The 20,587-nt window shown below is 32.6% G+C and overlaps 1 protein-coding gene across 8 annotated transcripts in view; it reads right to left on the bottom strand.

Moving 5' to 3' along the window:
• Positions 1–20,587, bottom strand: part of LOC129913519 (integrator complex subunit 11) — a 33,821-nt gene that overhangs the window by 10,822 nt on the left and 2,412 nt on the right. For 6 of the 8 annotated variants that reach the window (XM_055992252.1, XM_055992253.1, XM_055992254.1 and 3 more), the window contains exon 2: positions 6,726–7,703. In XM_055992252.1, the coding sequence (XP_055848227.1) occupies positions 6,726–7,703 (978 nt within the window). Of the gene's footprint in view, positions 1–3,354; positions 4,026–6,725; positions 7,704–9,034; positions 9,714–9,778; positions 10,754–20,587 lie in introns of those variants that run through there. The other 2 variants (XM_055992250.1, XM_055992249.1) reach the window with 2 other exon arrangements.

Consider the following 20,587-nt stretch of genomic DNA (forward strand, 5'->3'; position numbering starts at 1 on the left):
GATTTTCAAAATTTAGCATTCGAAATTTAGTGCATGCAGAAACTTTTTTTAGTATTGTGGGCGAGTAATAATCAAGGGGCACGGTAGTGCCCAGCCAAGTTCTCTAGCAACTTTGGCACTACACCCTTATTTACAGGAAACAACTCAGGCCATTTTCGACCCCCCTCTAACTTCCACACCAAAGATGCTAGAAATTTCAAACTCACTACATTTGTTGAGCTCGTAAAAACCAAACTCCTCACAAAATTTCAGCCTCCTACGATGAGTAGTTTCTGAGATATAGGGCTTCAAAAATCGCAAAAACCGTAACTGACTCACTGACTCACTGACTCACTGACAGATCATCAAAATTATGGAGAACTTCCCGATATCGTAGAAACTTGAAATTTTACAAGGTGATAGGACTTGTGGTGTATACAAAGGAAAAAATCGAAAATTTGAGATTTTCAATTCAGGGGGCGTGGCATCCGCCCATTTCCGCTGAATTTTCATCATATATTATAGAGCACTTCTGATTATCGTAGAATCTTGAAATTTGGTAGAATAGTAGAGCTGGTAGTTAATACAAAGGAAAAAATTTAAAACTTGAGAATTTCAGCCAGGGGGCGTGGCAACCGCCCATTTCCGCTGAATTTTCATAAATTATTATAGAGCACTTCTGAATGTCGTAGAATCTTGAAATTTGGTAGAATAGTAGAGCTGGTAGTTAATACAAAGGAAAAAATTTAAAACTTGAGAATTTCAGCCAGGGGGCGTGGCAACCGCCCATTTCCGCTGAATTTTCATAAATTATTATAGAGCACTTCTGATTGTCGTACAATCTTGAAATTTGGTAGAATGGTAGAGCTGGTAGTTTTTACAAAGGAAAAAATTTAAAATTTGAGAATTTCAGCCAGGGGGCGTGGCAACCGCCCATTTCCGCTGAATTTTCATAAATTATTATAGAGCACTTCTGATTGTCGTAGAATCTTGAAATTTGGTAGAATGGTAGAGCTGGTAGTTTATACAAAGGAAAAAATTTTAAATTTGAGAATTTCAGCCAGGGCGCGTGGCAACCGGCATTCCCGCTGAATTTTCATAAATTATTATAGAGCACTTCTGATTGTCGTAGAATCTTGAAATTTGGTAGAATGGAAGAGCTGGTAGTTTATACAAAGGAAAAAATTTAAAATTTGAGAATTTCAGCCAGGGGGCGTGGCAACCGCCCATTTCCGCTGAATTTTCATAAATTATTATAGAGCACTTCTGATTGTCGTAGAATCTTGAAATTTGGTAGAATAGTAGAGCTAATAGTTTATACAAAGGAATAAATTTAAAATTTGAGAATTTCAGCCAGGGGGCGTGGCAACCGCCCATTTCCGCTGAATTTTCATAAATTATTATAGAGCACTTCTGATTGTCGTAGAATCTTGAAATTTGGTAGAATGGTGGAGCTGGTAGTTTACACAAAGGAAAAAATTTAAAGTTTGAGAATTTCAGGCAGGGGGCGTGGCAACCACCCATTTTCACTGAATTTTCATCAAATATAGAGATTTTATATTCTACAGCCATACCTTGCAAAAAGTAGTGAAATCACAACAAAAACATTACTGTTAAAAAAAGAGCCAGGTTCTCCTATGTTGAAATTATGCTGGCACAAAAAGTACTGAGATGTAAAAGTGTACCAAGTTCTAAAGTTTGGGTTCAAATTCGTATCAATAAAATTTTGATTGTTTACTTGGCAATTTTTGAAATAACTTTAAAAATCGATAATTAAGAAAAATTGTCAAGAGAACAATCAAAATTTTATTGATACGAATTTGAACCCAAACTTTAGAACTTGGTACACTTTTACATCTCAGTACTTTTTGTGCCAGCATAATTTCAACATAGGAGAACCTGGCTCTTTTTTTAACAGTAATGTTTTTGTTGTGATAAATTTAACAACAACTTTTAACCCTAACAATTTAACTGTAGTCAACCAACGCGACGGATCTCCCTAGGCCTCTAAAATGTTCAGTAGCAAAAGTGCGATCATCCTAGACATACAGTTCGGCTTGTGTGAAAAAAAACACTACACAAGTTATCTCAACAACAGACACTTCCATTAAGGATAAGTGCGTTCAAAAGAACACATTTTTTAATACCTTGTGTTAAAATAAAGGAAATCACTTTTATTTGCATTTAACCGTATATTTTTACTTATTTGCTTATAGTAAAAAATACTAAGAAACAGATAAACAAACGCGAGCAAAATTGGTCTCTTTTAAACAATAGAGCTGAGCGGCGAACTTTTTGTTTGCTTTTATTTTTAACTCTTTGAAAAAATAATTTTCCCTTAAAACACAAATAATATTTAACTTAATAATAAGCTTACAGTGAGGTTAGTGCTGTTTTGTGCATTTTTAGTTTTGCAAAATGGTTAGGTTTAAACATTTACATACAGATGACACTTTTTAAGACACTTGTACATTGAACCTAAAATATACTTTTTATTACGTATGCACATGACACAGAAATGCATCACTTTATGCTTCTACCAGATTCAAGTTGGATATTAATAAAAGAAGTAACCGGTGTAAAATTAAAAAAAAAATTGACGTACAACGTACATTTTTGTTTTTTTCATCTTCGGCATGATTTTAAGAAATAACAAAAAAAAAAATACGATATTAATGCACTAACCAATAACAGTCAAATTATTGTTTCCGCTAAATTACCAATGTTGACTGTGACATTTATAGCTAAATACACCCACAAACATTCTGTAAAGTATTTTTCCCCAACCAACATGGTTTTATAACTTACTGGGAAAAGTACCTCAAAAAATGTTATGAATTTTTGCAACTATATGTTGTAAAATATTATTATAAGAAAATGTTGATAAAAAAAATCGGATATTCTATCCAATTTGTTTGAAATGGTTTCAATTATATCTAAGCGATCGTATTTTTAAAATTCAGGAGTCATTCAAGGAAGTAATCTGGGCCCACTTTTATTTTTTATACTGATAAATGACTCTTTGTGTTCATTACTCTGAAAAACCTTCATTAAATTATTAAATTTTTCTGTAGGTATTATGTATGTTTTTTAAAACATATGTATTAAATAATCAAATCGACTGCCTTTTTCTTTTAACTTCAATTGAATTCTATAATTCTGCAAGAAATATGAGAAAAAGAAGTATATTTTGTGAAACTTTAATTCCTAAAAGAGCAACTTTACAGGTCAACCCATTTTCGTTCCTTTTCTTACCAAAGATGCCATAAATTTTAATTTTGGTTTATTGGTTCTAATTCCCAAAAAAATATGACAACATTTTTAAATTCGAAAATAAAGTTTATTAGGTATTTAAATTTTTCAAATGCATAAAATAATATTTTATTTGTTCGTTTTCAAAAGTAATAGTATGACAGATGATAATATTGTTTATTGTATCATTGTTAGCATATAAATAACATAAAAAGCAATATCTTCGTCACAGTTCCGCCACGTCATTGAAACGATTTTATCTTTCAAATTGACAACATCTGTTTGAACGTTTATTTTCAAACTTTCCACTTTGATTGTATTATCTTCTTGTAATACGACTGGCCAATCAACAATTTTTTTATTTATTATTGTGAAAAGTTTTTTTGCTAAGCTTTTATCTGTTCCTGGTTCATCAAAAATAATTTTCGTTTTGAAATCCATGCTATTAAATTTTTCGTGTACTTCTCTTATAGCATCAATCGGACTTTGTATTAATATTCGTTTATCTTTTAAAACCAATATCCAAAAACTTACACGTTTGTTTCGTTTTAGTAGACTTGGTGTCATAATGGCACAAAGTTCAGAATATTTACTTCGCATCGGAAAATATAAGACTTTGTGTAGTGGAATTTTTAAGGGTGTTTGTATATAACATTCCTCACCCAATGTTGGAATAAAGGATTTAATTTTGTATTTATCCGAGATTTCTTTTTTCAAAATCGGCAAACGATCTGGTTTACCATGTGCCAATAATATATTTTTGGGATCGCAGGCTTCAATGAGTTGAAATATGCCTGAAATTGTTTGAGAGTTTAATAAGAGACTGCAAATTGTTTGTGTATGATCCTTCCCATATATGCTCTTGTGTATAAACGAATGTGAGACTATTTAGAAGCTTAATGAGGGCAACAGTTGACAAAACAAATAGATTCCCAAGACAAAAATAAAATTAATATCTACATTCGAAAACTCGGATAAATTCAATATTTATTTAGCGTTATATACAAAGCGAAACATTTTGGGTTTCAAGATGGGGAAATTATTTTTGAAAATAATAAGCCAGGCGATACATTTGAATGGTACTTCCTCTTACAAGTTTGTCAGGGTTGATAGTCGATTCTTTAAAAAAAATTTAAAATAATCTTTTCCGAGTGTGATCTAAGTTTGAAATTTCATCTTAAAGCTATTGTGTATTTTACTTTGTGGTGTTTTGTGTTCTGGTTGCGCTAGGTCAGGAAGTGTGTGGAATGTAAAAAGAACCCTACTATGTAACCGGGATTAAGCAATATTCAGCAACACAAATTCTACATCTTCTTAGTAATCATACTCAACAACAGCTACTTGCCACAGAAATGAAAAAATGCAACAAACGTTGCAATTCCTAAGAAAGGTTCTAGGGACATGATCATGACCAATTATATTATATCTTTCTTTTCAACAATCTAAGTAAGCTCTTGGAAGAGCTGACACTCAGGAAGCTCAAAAAGTTTGGCAGCGACATCCCAGACATGCAGTTCGGCTTTCGGGATGGCTCCACACACACTGCATCCCCTCATGAAGTTTTGCCAAGTCATCACAACAGCTATCATGTTACATACTTTCTGGATGTCAACAAAAAAAAAAAGCATTTGACAGCCTATGGATAGAAGCCCTTATCATAGCCGTATTTAGGGAGGTGAGTGGGGGATTGCTTTACGAGGTTTAACAACCCTGAGATCCAAAATCACTCGTGTTTGGTCCTCAGAAAAGCCAACTTTGCCTTCTGTCGCCTTCAACTCCTGATGAAGAAAAGAACAGGATGAAGCCAACCAAAGAAACTCTTGATCTTCAAGCGCATTCCATATGGTGTACCATCTCCAAGACATATGTATGTACATGAAGAAACTACAAATGCTCGAGAGAAAACTATTGAGATTGTGCAACGGACTTTTCTTCGACCAACAGTGGCAGAAATACTATATAGCAACAAGCGACTCTATGAGGAAGCAAAACACCCCGAGGACAACTTAGTAAACAGACTTATTAAATTACCTAAGTTAATTCATGTATTATATGTAGATGTATCTACATAATAATTATTTATTTAATAATTATTTATTTAGTAATTGTAATACCAAATCCGTTATTGTTGAAGTTTGAAAAAGCTCAGAATAAAAATGTCTCTGTAAACCAACAAATAAGAAACTTTTTATTATCCTTAGCAATTATTTGTTGTTGTTTACCGTGTAAAATTTTACTGAGGTATAATATTGCTAATCAATGTATGTATCTTAGAAATAAATTAATTTTAAGTCCATTGTAAATAGCATGTTCAATCAACAAAAATTTAATTAATTTGAATCCATTTTTTCATTTTAAGTTTACTCAGAGCAGAGAAAAAACATGCACTACATTAAATACAGTAGTTCTAAGAGTAAATCTCTCTTTCTAGCTTGGTTCTCTAGCTCAATACTATATAATGAATATAATTTCTTTGCCGCCGGGTACAAAGGGGTTAAGTCACAAAATTGCACTTTTCGGGTTTCGATGAAATATGAATAACCTCTTTTTTCTATTTTATTTGGTATCAAAAACATAAATTTAGAACAACTCTTTCCTATAAAAAAATGAGATCAATGCTCAAAAATTCATCGATTAGCTCAACTTTGCATTTTCTGGCAAACTATCATTTATGACTTAACCCCTTTGTAGCCGGCGGCAAAGATTTAATGCTTCAAAAAAATTTCCATTGTTATCAGGCGAAATGCATTTTCGAACTTCTTTAATTCAACCTCCAAAAAAGGAGCAAATAATGTTGTAATAAACACTTTTGGACAATTTTAGGAACACACAAGTTAGTGGTTAAACAAATTTGTAAACATTTCCCAAACATAATTTTGTACTTTTCTAATTTCGTAGTTTAAAAAATTATAATTAAAATTTTATGATTGCAACAAATACTTACTTGGTGTTCTGAGACAAAATCATTCAAAGAATAATAAAAAAAAAATCACTCTTATAAACATTATAAACATGAATCATATTCAAAACTTTGGCCAAGTGACCGACAGAAGCACAAAGCCAAAAAACTAGTCGACAAAGCTCACATTTTTGTTTGATGAAAATATTTATAACTAAGAAGATGAAAGCTTCGTAATAAGTATAAGTATATATTTTGTTCAAGATACAGTATTCAAGGGTTAGGTTTTGTTCTTCATTTGGTACTTGAAAGACCTTAAATAAGAATTTTAAGAATAACTTATGAATAGCTAAAAATTAGAACTTATGCAACTGTAGCTTTATAAATTGTGTAGGTGTAGATTTGTCAAGGTGTGAAAGAATAATTTAAATTTGATGAATTTACATACACACGCACATGAATATACATACATAGCAATGTTAAAAAATGTATTTGCTAACACTGAAAGCTAAAAAATCAAACAAACAAAAATCACAAATCAAAAAATGAAGAAAGCCAACAAGAAAACCCCGCAAATTAAAAAAAAATAACCAACCTTTTGCATCGGCAACAGCATCAAAATTCATTTGCACCACTTTCAATTGGACTTTGACCACTTCATTATATGAAATTTTCACCTCTTTTGCTCCCGCTAAAAGTCTGTAGCCCAATGTACCTTTCATGCAACTGTCAGGCAATATGACCAAATTATTCTCATCATCTGCCCATTTCTTAAATATTAACAATGACAGTCCAAAAACCAGCATACCATCAGTTGCTAGCACCACCATTGGTCCAGGATCATCAATGTAGCTTCTTTCAAATCTTTTGATGTGTTCGAAATCAAAAATATCACCATCAGTCTTAGGTTTGTCCATTTTTTGATTGGTCCATTTGGAAAATACATTATAATAGGAATTGGATTTCTCTGTCATACTATCTACAGCAAAATAAATTGGGTATGACAAATTATGTTTCTTCCAATAAGCGTCCAAGAGAATGCATAATTCCTGAGATCGACCCAATAAGAAAACAGGAATGAGCACTTTACCCCCTCTGGACATGCAATCGTGTACTGTTTTAACAAAATCACGATTACGACATCGTTTTGGATTGGGACTTGCGGTTGCATAAATACTTTCGGTTATTAATAAATCTGGTTGACATTTGTCTATCCAAGCAGCTCCAAGGTGTCGATCAGGATTCATATTGAAATCACCAGTATAGACAACAGTTTGTGAGCCAACTTTTATCCAAAACATAGCTGCACCTAATACATGGCCAGCATAGTAGGCTTTTATCTCCAACTCATTGTCAACCATAATACTCTGATGTAAATCTACTGCTGTTACTTTTTTCATGCAATTCTTTATTAGTTGTGTTGTTAAATAATCACGTTTTCCTTGTTGTGTAAGACTGACTTTTCGCAATCCCTCTAATAAAATTGGAACGATAGCTTTTGTAGGTGGGGTCATATAAATTGGACCATTATAACCGATAACTTCGGACATGTAGGGCAGTGCTCCAGAATTTTCTAAAAACAGAAAACGGCAAGATGGTAAATATAATTTATTATTACAAGAAAATATTAAAATTAATGTAAGTAATCGTAATCTGTACACCTAAAGCAAAAATACTGATATAATACTTGGATAATATTGGTGCAATTTTTCAATTTAGTTCCAAAAAATGCGGCGTATGCATTTACTCTGGATTGACTCAAAAGTACTCTAAAATACACTGGTCGTCTCAGAGCAATGAAATTAATAATTTTGGAAAATAGAAATTCATTATATTTTGATTTGGTTCCATGTTAATCCGTTTAGTTGATTTAGTTGGTCGTTATAGACGCTCTGTCTTTTAACGCCTACTTAAACGAATTATATTTTCGTATTTCGATAAAACCTGAGCGCTGAAACCCTCTTCTCAAAGTGGCCAATCTTAAAAATTCATTTGGCAAACAAAATTTAATGCAACTTCTTTTCTCGCAAAAAAGGCGAAATTATAAATTTTATAAAAAATGAAATTGTAAAATTTAGGAACTTCTTTTGATTGTTTATAAAACGCAAGCATAAAGCGTAACTAAGATATCAACTTTAAAACAAAAATATTTATTCCTATCGAAATACAAATGCAATTTTAATTTGACTTTTCGTAAGGGTAGGACATACTACAGCAATTAAGCATTTTAAGATTCGGCTTATATAGAAAATGAAGCTCATTTACATACATAGAAATATTATGCTAATTATAAGAGGGTAGATCCGTTTCCATTATTTCTTTTTATTGGAAACATTTATATTTTTTTTAATGCCTCGTTTACTTCAAAATAATGAAACTCAAAATTATTTCTTGGAAGAGATACCATGAAAACACGAACTCAGATGAATAGTCCGTCGATTACACTGGGCAACTTAGTTTTACTAAGTTTGATGAACTTTTCCAAAGGTTTTTGGGGTGCTGAACTTAAATCCGAAGTCAAAAATATTCGAGATATATCTGTTTCAAAATCTCAATAATCGATTTTCTGCTATGTTCTTTTTAATCATTTTCATAGGAACAAAACAATATTTTTCTTGATTTTTTGGGTGTGCTGAACTCGATTTATTCCCGCTATAAAATCTCAACAATCGATTTTTTTGCTACATTTTAAGCATTTTCCTAGTCCCTGTATTAAAAATTTACTATTGATTCAAAAAAATATACTCAACAAAAAGTTATACTCAGTTTAGAAAATTCGTTTTTTTATTTATATTTGTATAATATGCATTAAATACAGCCAAAATAATTGAGAGTGAAAAAAAATTAAATTAAGCGTGTTCAATTAATACCGAGACAAAATCATTTGAAACGAAAAAAAAAAAAAATAAAATAATCAAAATTCATAGAATGTTACAGTATAGTTGGTTTACTGAGCAATAAAACTATTTCACCACATTGTAATCCATATTCTGCAATGTTTGTAGAATAAATGAACCAAGATCTTCATCTTGATTAGTCCAAGAAACAGAGATTATTTTTTGTGTTGCATCAGTTTCATTCTCATCAATTTGAACTTCTACAGTTTCTGCAGTTATAGTGCAATTTTCATTAAATGTAACTGCCCAATCTGTAAGTTTCTCCTGAAGCAATGTAAATAATTTTTCTCCAGTTCTTATTTTTGGTCCAGCATCTTCGATTTTAACCTTTGAGGTGAATTTCATAATATGTCTGCTTATCGATTGTTCTTTGAGTCCTTCGTTCAGATTCATGAGTAAAATTTTATTGTCTTTCATGACAAGAACTCCATGGACAAGACGACGTCTCTTTGGATCTGGTGGTTGGGCATTATACATTTTGGCTTCAGTTTTGAGTAGAGACAAAGAAGCATCAACTGGAATTTTAACTGGTGTATTTATTATACAAGTTTCACCATTTGCCGGCATAAAACAATCGATTTTAAATTCTTCTTTGATTTTGGTCATAAGAAACTGCATACGTTCTGCTTCGCCATGTACCAGCATCACATTTTTAGGCTCACAATTTTGAATGAGCTGCATAATACCTTAAATAAATTTAAATATTTGTTAGATTTTTTTTCTACTTTAAGACTTTTTAAGGAAGACTCACCTTTTGCATCTGCATGGGCACTAAAACTCATGTACTCCACAGACATTTTAACTTCTACAATTTGTCGGTTCTCAAATTCAATTTTCTTTGCTCCAGCTAGAACCTTATGTCCAACAGTTCCTTGTACACAGTAGCCTGGCATTATGACCATATTATTCTCATTTGGTGCCCATTTCTTGAATATCTGCAGAGAAAGTCCAGCATGCAACATACCAGGAGTTGCAAAAACAACCATTGCTCCTGGATTGTCAATATAGCCCTTATCAAAAGCTTTAATATGTTTAAACTCAAACATATTGCGATGCACGAATGTCTTTCGAATCTTCTGATTTGTCCAAGTGATAAACATTTTATAGTATGTATTTGCTTTCTCGGTTAAGCCCAAGGCAAAATAAATTGGATATTTCAGATTCATTCGTTCCCAATATGTCTCCAAGAGAATGCATAATTCTTGGGCTCTTCCCAAAGCAAATACTGGAATTAAAACTTTTCCTCCCCGGGCTACACATTCATGAACTTTCTTTAGAAAATCTCGCTCTCTGCATCGTTTCGAATCACGAATTGTTGTTGCATATGTGCTTTCAGTTATCAACAAGTCCGGACGACATTTGTCAATCCATGCAGCTCCCAAGTGTCGATCGGGTGTCATGTTGTAATCTCCAGTGTAGACAACCGATTGTGAACCAACTCGTATCCAAAACATAGCTGCACCCAATACATGACCAGCATAGTAGGCTTTAATTTCCAATTCATAATCAACCATGACACTTTGATGGAGAGTTACTGCAGTTACTTTCTTCATGCAGTCTTTAATCATTTGAGTTGTGAAGAAATTCGATTCACCTTTACGTTCGACTGCAACTTTTCGCATATCTTCGAGAAGAATTGGAGCAATAGCTTTTGTTGGATGTGTCATGTAGATGGGACCCATGTATCCAACGATTTCCGACATGTATGGGAGGGCTCCACAATGATCTAGAAGAGTACAAGGGAAATAAAATATTTTTGTAGGTATATGTTCAGGATCCAAGACTTACAAAAAGTCTACGTATTTTTTTTTAAATAATAAACACTTTGTTTCACTTCACTCATACTTACTACGAGATAGCAATACAAGAAATATTAAATAAAATTAAAATCAACAAGAAAACAAATTCTACGGAATTATTAGTTTTTAAAGCTCGTGAACTAAAACATGCATTTAAAACAAAACCATGCTTGGAAGAACATGGGGATATTCAGACAAAAAGGAGCGAAGATGGGTTCGATAATAGCAAAATAAACTCAACACTGAAGTGTTGGAACAAACGTTATAGATAATATGACGAAGTTAAGGATTATTGATAGCAAGGCTGTAAATTTTAATACCGATACCTGAAATATTGTTCTTAAAATTACTTGGTGAAAGGGTGTTTTTTTGTTGGGTTAAGTTTTGTGTGAGAAAGGTAGCATAACAGCTGACTTAAATTTTATTAATTTTTAAAACTTGGTGTAAAAGTTTTGGTTGGTATAAGAATTAAGAATATGTAAAGTCCACAAAATTATCTTGAGTGTAAAGGTAACAAATACAAATATTTTAGGTTAAAAACATTTTTTTTTTTTTTTTTGGAAATATGGCAAATCCGCGACCATAAATAAATCCCATAAAATCAGTGGTATAAATTGTTCCCTTACGAAATGTATTAAAAATGTTCTCTTTCCCATAGGCATTACGAAAAAAACAAACACATTTTTTTCGTGTGAAAGGGTTTTTTTTAGGTGTAGAGAAAATATGGGTATATTTGAAAAAAAAAAATGAGTAACACAAGAGTAGTATTAGTGGTACCCATAAACAAAAAATACCAAGACTGGAAACTCGGCGGTCAACTGACGTTTGCCTACAAGCTGGGAGGTGTGGTGAATGTCGTGAACCTATCGTTGTGTTCGTGTTGGATGTGTGGTGACTGTCGTGAATCTATAAATGTGTGCGTGTTAACGTCATTTACCAACGTGGTGGCTTTCACATATATTCACAGACAGCACTGTACACAAAAGGGTTTTGGGGGGAAAGACGTACGAAATTTTCCAGTCTTGGTATTTTTTGTTTATGGTGGTACCCTATTGAAATTGAGCAATTATGTTACTTTTGAGATTAGAAACAAGAGTCTAAAGTGTCTATAAAAATATCGTGCTTGAAAGGGTGTTTTTTTTTAGTGTAAACAAAAATGATGGGCCACCCTAATGAAATTTGATAAAAACATTGATTTTGGGATAGAAAGCAATAATAAATAGTTTTCATAAAAAAAATGTAGGTGTGTTTTTTCGAAGAGACAGTAACACCTGTTATTGGTCCCAAAAAGCCAATGATTCGAGTAAAACGTCTAAGAACTGAAGTATAAACGTTAAATTTGTCATCAAAACCAAAAATAAGTTGAATTATTGGCTTTTTGGGACCAATTACAGATTTTACTGTCTCTTTAAAACCATGATATTTTTATAGACGCTTTAGATTCTTGTTTCTTATCTTAAAAGTAACATAATTGCTAAATTGCAATAGGGTACCACTAATATTACTCTAGTATTACACACTATTTCAAATATACCCATGTTATCCCTACACCCAAAAAAACACCCTTTCACATGAAAAAAAGTAAGAGTTTACTTTATTTGTAATTTCCATGAGAAAGAGAAGATATTTAATGAATTTCGTAAGGGTACCATTTATACCATGGTATAAACACCCTTTCACTCAAGATAATTTTGAACACTTTATAGATTCTTAATTCTTATTTCAACTAAAACTTTTTCACCAAGTTTAAAAAATTAATAAAATTTAAGTCAGCTGTTATGATACCTTCCTCCAACACAACTTAACCCATCAAAAAAACACCCTTTCACCAAAAATAATTTTAAGAACTTTAGGAATCCTTTGTGCCTTCTTTATCTAAAACCTTCATCCCGAATTTTATCAGTGTAGCATGTTTTTCACATGGGTTTCGTTATATTTTACCTGTTGAAGTTAACAAACAAGCACCCTTGTTTTTAATTGCAATAACTTTTCTTATAGCAATCGTATTGACTTTATTTTTATGTCATTAGATTCAGCATCAAAAAATACCTTGAAAACATGTGTCATTATGATGATATCTCCAAACAATTTTTTTCTGTATATTTTTTACCTTCCCCCCTCCCTCTTGTCTTTAAAAAAACACAATTCTACCCAACTTTTTTTTATAGACTTTTTTTGTAACTTGGTTCTTATCCCAAAAGCAAACTTTTTGCCAAGTTTCATAAGTGTAACAATTTTTGTTTTTTTAAATGCCTATTTTACATGTTCTACTATAGAACAAAAATTAGGGAAAGTTATACATAATTTGATATAGAACTATAGAACAAAAATTAGGGAAAATTATACATATGTAATTTGGTTTTATTAAAGCATATTTCTGATAATGTAAAATAATATGCATATAAAATCTTTTACAAAAACTTAGTTTTTACGTTTGATTTCTTATATTAAAAGGAATTTTTAGAAAAAAAAAAAAATTAAAAATCTTCAGAGCCGTTTTTTAAAATAGTAATTTTTAGTAATAAAAACGAAATTTCGATAAAATTCATCTACCGTTTTCAAAAAATTGATTTTTCAGAAAAAATGTTGTAATATTTTATAAAAATCTAAAAATATGTATGTTTTTTGAAAATTTTGATAAATTTTTATATAAAAATTACTTTAACGTTGCTGTATAAAAATTGCTGTTGAAATCGGCTATATCGTTTACGAGAAATTCATAAATAACAAAAAAAAACCTTTTATGGCAAATACCGTGAATAACGTTACAAACAATTTTGTTTTTGTTTTTTAAGTTGGCTCTTATACAGTGGCGACAAAATAAATAGCACATGTACCCTAAAATTTCTAAAATGAAAGTTTTTCGCACTTTTTTAACTTAAAAGAGCTGTTTTATTAATGAGGAAGTAAGAACACAGATATATTTGATTCATTAAAAAAGAAATTAAGTACATTGAATTCTTTAACAAAAAATAACAACAAAATCATTAATACAGCTCAAGTTTTTTAGGACAAAATAAATAGCACACTTCCTAAAAACAAAAACAAATAAACAAAAATTTTAACACAGTTAAAAGAAAATAACTAGTATTTGGTTGGGTAACCTTTATTATTTATCACAGAATAAAACTAGCGGTTAATAGACGTAAAAAGACTCCGAAATCGTTCAAAAGGTACTGAGTACCAAGCTCGTCGAAATTCCTGCCAAAGTTTGTCCAAATTTGAGGTATCAGACCTATTAATCGCTTTTCCCACATCACTCTACAAGTCCTCAACAGGATTCAGATCTGGGGACTGGCTTGGCAATTCCATAACACCGATTTTTTGGACGGATAGCAATTGTTTCACAGACTTAGTCTTATGTTTTGGATCGTTATCCTGTAGAAATGTCCACTTTAAAGGCATTTCCTTCTCAGTAAAAGGTAGAATAGTGTCCCTTAGGACACCTTGTACTTAAGGTGGTCCATAATACCCTCTATCCGATGAAATGGCCCCACACCATGCCAAGAAAAACATCCCCAAACAAGAATACTAGCCCCACCATCCTTAGCAGTCTATATTTTATACTGCGGGTCACATTTCAACTGCCCCACGCGGGGAATTTCCGTATGGGGCATTTGGAAATGTCCCCTATGGGGCATAAGAGGCATGTTTAAGATATTATATACAAAAAAGATATTATATACAAAAATAATATAAATGAATTAAAATAATGATACAGTTATAAATTAGGTACATCTTTTTTTATTGGTATTTAATGAGAGAAATTAAAAATAGGTGCATTAGACTTAATAAAAAGTAATACTGCATCAAGTTGGTTAATTAAGCCCCACTACTAAATAATTGTTGCCTAGGAAGACTGGCTTGTAGAGTGGGTAGAAATTGTCATTAAGTTCTTTACTGGCAATTTTTTTTTGTCCGGAAAGAAAGATCTTTATTAATAGTAATTAAAAATAATTAAAAAAACAAAAATTACTCTTTTTCAAAATTTCTATACGTATATATATTTTGAAAAAGAGTAATTTTTGGGGATTTTAGAGGACTTTGAATTTTTCAGTACAAATGTTGTTTTTTGAATATCTTTTAAACGTAGGGTGGACAAACGATGATTTTTGGTATACGTATAGAACTCGAGGTGGACAAACCACAGAAATTTGAATTTTTGAAAAAGAGTAATTTTTGGGGATTTTAGGGGACTTTGAATTTTTCAGTACAAATTTTGTTTTTTGAATATCTTTTAAACGTATACTGGACAAACGACGATTTTTGGTATACGTATAGAAATCAAGGCGGAAAAATTACAGAAATTTGAATTTGTGAAAAAAGTAATTTTTGGAGATTTTAGGGGACTTTGAATTTTTCAGTACAAATTTTGTTTTTTTGAATATCTCCTAAACGTAGGGTGGACAAACGATGATTTTTTGTTTATATCTATTTCTCGAGGTAGACAAACGATTGCTGTTTGAATTTTTGAAAAAAAAGTAATTTTTGTGGACTTTTTAATTTTCAGTAGAGGTACACTGTGGTGTATGCGTACTTTTTTTAGAGTTGCTATAAAAAAATTCTTTTTGGAATATCTCCTAAACAGAGGGTGGACAAACGATGATTTTTGATAAAAATTGATTTTTGGGGATTTTAGGGAAATTTCAATTTTTCAGTGCGAAATTTGTTTTTTTAATTGCATCTAAACGGGGGGTGGAAAAACGATAATATTTGGTACGTATGTATATAGAACTCGAGGACAAACGATTGCAGTTGGTTTTATACGTCTATCTCAAAATTTGAGCGTTTTACGGCCGATTTCTTCACAGAGTCCTAGCGCTAATACTGGTCCTAGTCCTAAAGTTAGTACTCAAATCGGTATCAACTCATTTCTTGACTCAGGTACTAAGCCTTAGAACTGTCAGTTTAGGACCGAGTACTAGTTAGGACACAAAAGTACTAAGCCTTAGTGCTGTCAAATTGGTACCGAGTATTAGTTAGGACTCGGTATAAGTTAGGACCTCAAAATCGGTAGTCTAGCGGTTAGTACTTGAATAAATGGCATCGATTTCATTCTTGTTTAGAGATATCTGAGAGAATTTTTAGTTTCTTGTGTGTTCTGTCGCTCAACAAGTGCGTTTTTGTTGATTTAAATTTTATTGAATTATTTTTTTTTTAATTTACCATAAATACCTGAAGTGAAAAATGCAATGCCGAAACGGGAAGAATAGACAAAAGAACACTTTTTCATAAACAAGTACCAAAAAAATATTTTGATTTGTCTTCTAAAAGTGACAACCAAGTCAAGAAAGATGGTCTTAATGTAGACGTTCTGCATTTGAATTTCTCGACGCTCGACTGCGCTGGAAGCCACTTACGAGTAAATTACACTCAAACATAGAAGGCAGAAGCCTACGACTACGTCGAACTTGCCTATAAACCATGATAATTTTTCCCGCAATGTAGTAAAAAAGACACAGGACGTGTTTTTCTTACGGCCGATTTCTTCACAGAGTCCTAACGCTAGGACCGGTCCTAGTCCTAAAGTTAGTACTCAAATCAGTACCAACTCATTTCTTCACCCAAGTACTAGGTCCTAAAACTGTCAATTTAGGACCGAGTACTAGTTAGGACCTGGTCCTAGCTAGCTTCTCAAAATCGATTAGTACCTGGTTATTATACCAATCGTTAGTACTCAGATCGGTACCAAGTGATTTCTTCACAAAAGTCCTAAGCCTTAGTACTGTCAAATTGGTACCGAGAATTAGTTAGGACTCGGTATTTATTAGGACCTCAAAATCGGTAGTCTAGCGGTTAGTACTTCAATCAAAGCAATGGATTTAATTATTTTTAAGAGATATCTGGCAGATTTTTTAATTTCTTGGGTGTTGTTGCACTTGACAAGTGCGTTTCTATTAATTTTAATGATTTGGATGATTTTGTTTTTATTTACCAAAAGCATAATAACCGATTTTTTGCATTAGATATAATTCATGAATAATAACGACAAATACGTTTATCTTCCGTGAAAAATTGCAATAGCAAAGAAATTTTTGAATAAATTATTATGAAAAAAAAATCGTTGGCACTGCATTTCTGATAGGAAAACCATGGTTAAGTATAAATATAAATGGAGTCACCTATATACAATATTCACTCAAAATATCACCTTTCGGTACCATTTTACGGGCAGAGGACAGGTTTTTGAATTCGTGATGGCTGTGTGAAAACCATCTTCCAATTTCCAACGCAAAATGTATTTGCAAAAGTATTATATTTACAAATAGTATTGAAGATTATGCTCAAACTTGTCTTCATTCTGTTCGTCCTATGACTGTTAAAAAAAAAAAAACTGTGCCAAAACAATAAAGCTGCAGTTTTTCTAAAACGTTTTTTTTTATTTAGATATGAACATTATGAACAAACATCCGCATAGTAATCGTCTTTTTTATTACTTATTTTAAAATGATGTTTTTTCGGTCGGCGACTTTCCCAGGCAATAGAAAACCTATATTCTTTGGTGAACTAGTTACCAGTCTTGCCGACACTTTTGTATACGATCCAGACATTATCTTCATTCTTGATTGTGACAGTTCTTAATAGAATTTATCTTCTGTTCTTGTTGGCTTCTTCTCAATCTTCACAATATTTTTAAAAAATTATTTTAATGATAATTTCATTAATTTACTGTTTTTTGTATATTTTTCATTTGGTTTAATCTGCTGAAATATCAAAATAAAATATTTCAAACATCAAAATATTATCAGAATGACAGTTAGACCAGTTTTATACGTATTAATTCTTAGGACTGCGTTGTGAATTTAGATCAGGTCCTATATATGTGAAGAAATGCTCGGGTCCTAACTTTTCCTTAGGACCGAGTACTAGTGCTAGTACCTGGTCTAGCTAGACCGGGTACTAAGCTGACTTAGGACTTATGTGAAGAAATTGGCCGTTAAATTATAGTTTTATTAAAATATATTTTTTATGTAGGTACATGTACGTCTTTCTGAAACTGTCACTAACTCTCTGCTCTACGGCTCTGCTGCATAAAGGTCGGAGATCCGTTTATACCTCGAGTACTTGAATGACACTTTTCTCTTTTTTGGGGACCTGTATCTCTGCATTGTCTATGTTTACCAGATCATACATTTCCCCACTCATGATTGCATTCTTGACTGAAAGTTCTTGATACAAAAATTATTATTTATTTTTTTCTACTTTTTTTCTAAATTTATTTTGTTAAATTCCCTAAAATATCAAAATAAATTATTTCAAACATCAAAATATTGTCAGAATGACAGTTAGACCAGTTTTATACGTTTTAATTCTTAGGACCGCCTTGTGAACTTAGATCAGGTCCTATAAATGTGAAGAAATGCTCAGGTCCTAACTTTTCCTTAGGACCGAGTACTTGTGCTAGGACCTGGTCTAGCCAGACCGGGTACTAAGCTGACTTAGGACTTATGTGAAGAAATTGGCCGTTAGACGATTTTTCATTTTTCAGACTTCCTATAAAAAAAAAAGAATTTGCTCTAAAATTTTTTTTGAAGGGTGGACAAACGAAAATTTTGGGTGGACAAACATGGACAAACGGTGGACAAACGAATTAGACAAATTTGGTTCAAACGTTTTGAGGTCGCAGTTCTGGCTTCACGGAGCTGAGTGCCACCCATGCTATCTACGCCACTGACTACGTAACCCAAAGCTATTTTAAAACCAGGAATGATCGCCTCAGCTTACGACATTAAACTAGCCAACTATGTACAGTGTTGGACAAAGAATTAGCACATTCATAGAAGAAAAAATTAAATTATTAACTTGTTTCTATTTCCATATGTTCATTTGTCTGTTAATAACATTAGTGACACATATAAGTATATTTTTCCAAAAAACAATCTCATAATTTTAATATCTGAAAGAAAAAAATGAAAAAAATACTAAAAACATCCATTTTTGTGTGGACACCAAACTAGCACATTTCAATAAATTTGCTTATTTATGATACTTAGCGTTACTAAAACTATATTTTTTTTAAATAATTTGTTGGAAATACTTTATTCTTTCAAACTGCACTGAGTCTTCTTGGAAACCTCTCGACTTAGTGGGCTGCCAATAAAAGGCAGCCCACACCATCGCCTTTCCACCACATTGCTTAACTGCCTTAATGGTGTACTTTAGATCATGTTCCTTGTTTTGTGGACGCCACAAATGTGTTTTACCACCCGATCCAATTCGACAGAACTTGGATTCATCGTTCTAAAGTACAACATTAAGGCAGTTAAGCAATGTGGTGGAAAGGCGATGGTGTGGGCTGCCTTTTCTTGGCACGGTATTGGTCCAATAGTGAAGATAAACCCCAAAATGGATCAGAATCTGTACAAAGATATTATCCTGAACCTTCACACGTTAGCGTTACACATGCCAAAGAAAATTCGCCCCTTTAATGGCGCTTCTTCTTCTTCTTCCTTTTTCTCGGCGCTGTTATGATCTCGATGTCGAGGGGATCATAACCTTCCCACGTTACTGCTTCACACTAGTGATCCGCCTGTGGGGTTCGCCGGGTTGACCTCAGAAATCGGCGGCAAGCCTCCCGGTTTTGTATTGTTCCGTTTCTGAGGCCAACTGAATGCTGGTGTTTTTGCATTTGCTTGTACCAGGAGTTTTTAGGCCTACCTTTCTTTTTATTTCGTGTTGGAACGTTATATGATATTGCTTTTTTGACGGGGTTCTCAGGATCTCTCCTTTGAACATGGCAATACCAACTGAGTCGGTCGTGTTCAATTTTTTGGGAGATGGTATTTTTAACATGAAGGCTTCCTCGGATCTTTGTACTTCTAATTCTATCAAGCTTTGTTACTCCTGCTGTCATGCGAAGCATCTTCATCTCAGCTGCCGTTAACTTACTCTCATACTTTTTGTACATTGTCCTTTAATGGCGCTTCATGCAAGAAAATGACCCTAAGCGCACTTCAAAATTAGCGAAAAGTGCCTTAGAGATCAATATAGTAAATGTTTTAAAGTGGCCTGCTCAATCACCCGATCTAAACCCGATAGAAAATTTATGGAATGACGTTGCAGAAAGCATTGAAAAACAAAAACCGAAAATTTTAACAGATTTGTGGCAAGATATACAGAATCCTTGCTATTCAATATTTAAGCAACGCTGTAAGGTCTAAGTCGAGAGGTTTCCAAGAAGAATCAGTGGAGTTTGAAAGAATAAAGTATTTCCAACAAATTATTTTAAAAAAATATAGTTTTAGTAACGCTAACGGCCAATTTCTTCACATTAGTCCTAAGCCAGCCTAGTACCCGGTCTAGCTAGACCAGGTCCTAGCTCTGATACTCGGTCCTAACAAAAAGTTGGTACCTGAGCATTTCTTCACATTTATAGGACCTGATCTAAGTTCACAACGCGGTCCTAAGAAATAATTCGTATAAAACTGGTATAACTGTCATTTTGACAACATTTTGATGTTTGAAATATTTTATTTTGATATTTCAGCAAATTTTACAAAATATTAACAGACAAAAAACAGTCCATTTTTAATGAAATAACCATTAAAATTATTTAAAAAATATTGTGATGATTGGAGAACAAGAACAACAAGAAAAGAAGATAAATCCTATCAAGAACCTTCACAATCAAGAACGAAGAGAATGTCAAGATTTTGTTCACAAGTGCCGGCAAGCCTCATAGCTAGTTCACCAACGAATCGTAGCTAATTCAATAACCTGGGAAAGCCACAGATAAAGCAGTCACCGACCGAAAGAAAAAC

The sequence above is a fragment of the Episyrphus balteatus genome, chromosome 3, assembly GCF_945859705.1.
Source record: "Episyrphus balteatus chromosome 3, idEpiBalt1.1, whole genome shotgun sequence".
Classification (NCBI taxonomy): domain Eukaryota; kingdom Metazoa; phylum Arthropoda; class Insecta; order Diptera; family Syrphidae; genus Episyrphus; species Episyrphus balteatus.